This window comes from Volvox carteri (genome assembly GCF_000143455.1).
Source record: "Volvox carteri f. nagariensis unplaced genomic scaffold VOLCAscaffold_42, whole genome shotgun sequence".
Lineage (NCBI taxonomy): Eukaryota > Viridiplantae > Chlorophyta > Chlorophyceae > Chlamydomonadales > Volvocaceae > Volvox > Volvox carteri.
Window position 1 is genome coordinate 117996 of NW_003307585.1, and position 828 is coordinate 118823.

The 828-nt window shown below is 59.4% G+C and overlaps 1 protein-coding gene across 1 annotated transcript in view; it reads left to right on the forward strand.

Annotated features, from left to right (window-relative positions):
• sef4 (uncharacterized protein) overlaps positions 1-828 on the forward strand; it is a gene marked incomplete at its 3' end in the record, with an annotated part of 8148 nt that overhangs the window by 2465 nt on the left and 4855 nt on the right. Inside the window, exon 2 of the mRNA XM_002954281.1 lies at positions 440-818. Within this exon, the coding sequence (XP_002954327.1) occupies positions 440-818 (379 nt within the window). The remainder of the gene's footprint in view (positions 1-439; positions 819-828) is intronic.

Here is an 828-nt window from a genome sequence, read left to right on the forward strand (position 1 = left end):
GATCTTTTCGCGTCACACACCAATCACCAGCTGCCACAATACTATTCCCNGCTTTTTCACGCCAGATACCGCGGGTGTAGATGCCTTTCGGTTCCACTGGGGGCGGAATTGCTGGGCGAACCCGCCTTTCTGTTTGCTACTTAAGGTCCTGCGGCACGCAGAGCTGTGCAAAGCACGCATCTGTCTGATCGTTCCCCTCTGGCCGACGCGCGACTGGTGGTCCTATCTGACTCAAGACGGGAAGTGGTTTGCGCCTTGCGTCCACGGCCTAAGAGAGCTGGGCAAGGCGTATGATCTTTTCCTGCCAGGGTCTTCGGGAAACGAGATCCCAAAAGGGTCCGCTAACTGGCTATCGCTCGCACTTCTCATCGATTTCCAAACACCTTCCCCGCGCCGGATCGCTGTGCCCCCCGACCCTTATGCCCCCCGGCTTTCACAGGAATAAGGGCACGCGCGCAGACACTGCTTGGCCAGGTGCCCTTGGACGCTAACCCCATGATCGGCGATCTAGCTCTGGCGTTGGCAAGCCAGGCGCACAAGGCGCGAGCTAGCAGCACAGTCGCCCAGTACAAAGAGCCATGGCAGGAGTTCCTAGATTGGGCAGAGCTACTACACATTCGGGCGAGCGACATTTACGACATCAGGCCAGAGATAGTGGCCATGTACCTGATGCACGTCTACCAAACCGCGCAAGCGGATGAAGTAGGTCCGGGTCGCGTCGCGGGAGCGAGCGCTGCTATTGCCTGCCATTTCTTTCTCGCGGGCCGCCCCTCACCTACGGAGCACCCAGCATGCAACCTCGTTCGGGACCTGGGCAGGTGCACACTG